Below are 4,491 nucleotides of genomic sequence, written 5' to 3' on the forward strand. Positions count from 1 at the left end.
AGTCAATAGTCAAAACTGTTGCCTGAGGTCGAGTACACACTATGGAAAGAAGATTATTAAAAATTATTCCTACTTCATTTACAGAGAGCTATCTGAAACCATTTGTTCTTTTCATTCATTCTGGTTGTCATTTCAAATTTAATGAAATAATTAAGGATTTTTTGACAAAAATCTGCATTGGTAAATGTTTATTTTGACAGATTAAGTCAAAGGACACTGGACTTAACTATAAAATCAACAAAAAGTTTGTGTTTGTACTACTCTTAATGTGACTAATTCAGACGTATAAGATTTGTCAATAATTAAGAAAATCAAAGTTCTGTTCAATACATATTTCGGCTTATAGTTTTCATAGGATGATACTTGTTTGGGCTGCTCTTTGATTATCTTACAAAACCCTAACAGCAGTTCTGTATATACAAATTAATATATAAGACATATGTCGGCACTCTTATAAACCTTAAAGACATACAAATGCAAAATATAAATAAAAATTTTATGTAAACACTTGTGTCGTGTTTTATACAAGGATAGCGAGATCACGCATTTTTTCCATGCATTATTAAACCCTTGTTACTGTATTCACAGCTTCAAACAATACTTCCACAATGGAAAAAATAAAACAAAGTTCAATTGTGCCATTTATTGCTCTTTAATAAGAAGAAGCATTTCATTTCGACTTGTACAATGTACATCATCATAAATGCAGACAAAATTAAATCTAAAATTGATTTCTATGTCACTATGTCTACGAAAGTAATACATTACCAAACAATTACCGTAACCGTTGCAGGCTATAATCTTAATAACAAGAACAAAAGAAGAAAAAACAGAGGATGAAATGTAATTAATTGTGTAATAAGGATATTCAATAAGTAAAAATAAGCATAAAACCAACATGTAAGTAAACATAATGTAAACTGGATTTCAAAATTTCTCCGAATAGAACACTAGCTAGCAGACGACACTGCATCTCTTCATCTCGCTGGTGCTGCCCTCACAGGCCAGTCCGCCGTACATTGTCACTGGGTTGGTACAGGTACGAGTTCGTTCGGAGGAGCCGGAGCAGTAGTTAGAAGCAAATGCTACACAGGCGCTCCACTCGGTCCACTCTGTGAATCCACCATCAATTGCTAAAAAAGAAAACAATGCATATAAAAATATTATTGTGCGTTTTATTCGACCTGGCGGGGCATAGTTAACCTCTGACTTATGCAAAAAATGGGAATCTCTAAAAACACATAAGTAAAATAGGTAATATATAATGGTCAATACTGACAAACTGAAGAGGGAAAATAATTACCGCATGGCTCCAAGTTACAGACACGAGAATCCACGTGGTTGTCTGCACATTCCGCTCCCCCATTTGCCGGAAGTGGGCTGTCACAACGTCGTGTTCGAAACTGCTCACCCTCTAAAAATCAGTATTTTTGACACAGTGAGAAAACAACATGGCTGCTTTAAAGTTGCACATACTGGCAGATTAGTCAGCGCTTTTATTATTGTTACATGTATTTATATTTCCTCTACGTTTCCCTGCTAGAATCAGAAAGTAAGACTCTGATAACCCTTACTATGCTGGACACGATTGATTCTGCCTTTGCGACCAGTGTAGATCTTGATCAGCCTGCACATCCGTGCTGTCTGATCAAAATCTGCACTGTTCGCCATTCAGTCAATATCATTTTGGTAATCATCCCTTTAAACAATTAATGGTACTGTCCAAATTGAAAGATGGACAAGTACATTACAGAAATTTAGCAGGGTTAGGGATAATGTAGTGTTAGAGGCAAGCACAATTTCTTATTACTGACATTTTTTCTGCTAGGAATTAAGTCAATTCTGTCTCTTCCTCTGGAAGTATATTGCCGAACTCTCATTATGGAACATTTTTACCGAAACAGGTCCGTCTAGTTCATTTATATGGTTTCTTGGCGCCAAGTTTTTTTTATATCCTGTGACAAGTAGTTCAAAGTACAGTGCAGTCAAAGAAAATAAGAAGTACAGCTACAAACCGTCACAAGTTCTCGAGCACTGGGACCATTCAGTCCATGGGCCGTATTGTCCGTAAACCGGGTTGTCGCGGTTTGTGAATGGTCGGGTAAAACCGGCACCGTAACCCTGTAAAATACAAAATAAGGGCATAATAATTAATAAGCAATAATGGTTCATAACTGTGTATCTTACTGGTAATATTAATCGGCTTGAGACTGGTTGAAATGGATATTACTTAACTCGTAAAAGTCATTAACTCTCATTAACTCGCAACAGTCATATCAAACGTAAAACGACAACAGAATTGTACTATAGAACCATTATATTAAATTCATAGTTCGAGCTGTTACTAAATATTTTCATTATAAAAGTCTACTAGACAATAATTATATAATACATACCGTAGGAGGATGTGGAGCACCGTTTGCTGGAATGGGCGTTGTAAATGTTGGAAGTGCAGGCTGAAATTAGAAACAGTTGCTACTATTAATAAACGATGAATATCACCTGTCGCTCACAAGAATTGGTAATTAAAGTTCCTTTGCTTAATTTCTAAAAAGACAACAAAGAGAGTAGCATTTTATCCACTAAGAGCATAGGCAGGGGAGGAACTTCATGCATTTCGTGATATGTTATTTTTAGCCTAGTTTTGTGCAGTCGAGGTATTCTTGTGGACATTATTTACTTTGAAGTACAATGTAAATAATGATGATGCTTATATATCTACATTTGTAACTTTCGGCATTTACGCATATGACTTGCTTGTGTTTATGCACATCATTAGGTAACTAACAAGGACACAGTATGGCGACTTAAAGTGATTTAGAAATAAAAAAGGGATCTCTTGAACGTAACATCAAGTAAAACGCATACTTTGGCCATATTGAGCTTGTCTCCATACAGTCTCTCTCGACAGTCTGCGTCATTCATGTTACCATTACTGACAAAAACTGTAAAATCTGGACACCGTCCACCGCCGCAGGTCTCTCTGGTGGCAATATCAAGGTCATCAGTACCGACAAATTTAAAGTACAATATTCTGAAAAGAAAATCATGGGTAAACTATGCAATTAATCGATCTGCGCATTCCAAGAATCGTTCATAAATGCATAAAGGACAATACCTGTGCACCTAATTCTTAGATAGATATATACCTTCATTTAATGAGAAACAAAGGAAGGAATACATTTTTTCTTACGCGTATTATAACAAAAGAAACAGCATGAGCGTCTCTTAGACCAAGGGCTTTGATAATTCAAATAATTGATAATTCTGGTAAACAACATTTATCAAAATGTCAATTTATCTGAAATTGTACCTAAGACAGCAGTATGTGCTGCGCTATCTCCGTTTTATCCGCCGCTTGTCATCAAAACACTGCAGTTTCCTTTAAATCTTTATAGTTATATAAGATCTTAAACATTCAAGACAACAGAAAAAACCTTTTTCTCCCAGCAAACCCTAAAGTTCAACATGTTTAATATATAAGAAAAGAAAGCCAATGAAAAAAAAATAGAGAAAAAGATGCTCTAGACTGAACAAAACATGTTGTAAAACTCGAAAAGATTTATCAGAAAATATAAAAAACAATACATGTACTCTAGTTCAATCTGTCTGCTATAAAATCGGCCGACCGGAGCAGCACGATGTCATGCACCACCTATACCAGACCTATGTTTGAGCACAGTCTTATTTATAACATTAAACATTCCAGAGATCCAGCTTTAATCAGTCAACCGGAACAATTAATCAATTAATTTATAAATCCACAATTTCACTCTATACGGATAATCCTAAGCAAATTCGATGAAAATTTGAGTGAAACCGTGTGAGTAATTTTGACAGACGGATTGACGGATATACAAACACACCGGCAATTTGGCCAAAATCAATATGAGCTACTCCCCCTAGAAATGGATACATAATTGATAAGATACGTGCATGGTGAGATATTCAACTAAATATTTTGACAGCATTTTGTTGACGTTTGTTACAAATATTTACAGGGAATAGGAAATGCCTTATGATTTACACATATATATGTGTGCTATTAAGAAAAGATAATTGTGTTTTAAGAAACCCTCTTTTTACTTACCCAGTTGTATCGTCAAGGACATATTTCTTTCCGTCTAGCTCTGAATCAGGTGCGTCCAGTTCGTCAAGTGTGTTAACTCTGATAAAACGACTTCTTGTTGTAAGTCTTTCGCTACCTTGTCTTACAGGAATTGAACTCTGTATTTCAACATCAGCACCAGGGGACGTGCACACACCTATTCTGAGTGTGTCGCCTCTGCAAAGTGTGATTTAATTTCTGTAGATCATTGTCATTCTCCTTAAAGTCAGTTAGGATTGCAATACCAAACAGAGGGCCACTGTCTGGCTGAATTTATAAAATACAATACCTAAAATAATTCAACAAGAGTTGAATCAACATTCGCTTAAAGCCGCGTAATTTTGGTTCCAGGAATTGTTTTTTATACCATATAGTTCCTAATT

The 4,491-nt window shown here is 35.5% G+C and overlaps 1 protein-coding gene across 1 annotated transcript; it reads right to left on the minus strand.

Annotated features, from left to right (window-relative positions):
* Positions 1–643: 643 nt before the first annotated feature.
* Positions 644–3,029, minus strand: LOC128546508 (mucin-like protein). Its single transcript, XM_053517105.1, has 5 exons — positions 2,869–3,029; positions 2,397–2,456; positions 2,016–2,121; positions 1,304–1,414; positions 644–1,133 (listed from the first exon to the last, which is right to left on the minus strand). Exons 1-5 carry the CDS (start codon positions 2,923–2,925, stop codon positions 955–957), a joined length of 513 nt encoding a protein of 170 aa, XP_053373080.1. The 5' UTR covers positions 2,926–3,029; the 3' UTR covers positions 644–954.
* Between the last annotated feature and the right edge of the window lie 1,462 nt (positions 3,030–4,491).

This window comes from Mercenaria mercenaria, chromosome 11, assembly GCF_021730395.1.
Source record: "Mercenaria mercenaria strain notata chromosome 11, MADL_Memer_1, whole genome shotgun sequence".
Lineage (NCBI taxonomy): Eukaryota > Metazoa > Mollusca > Bivalvia > Venerida > Veneridae > Mercenaria > Mercenaria mercenaria.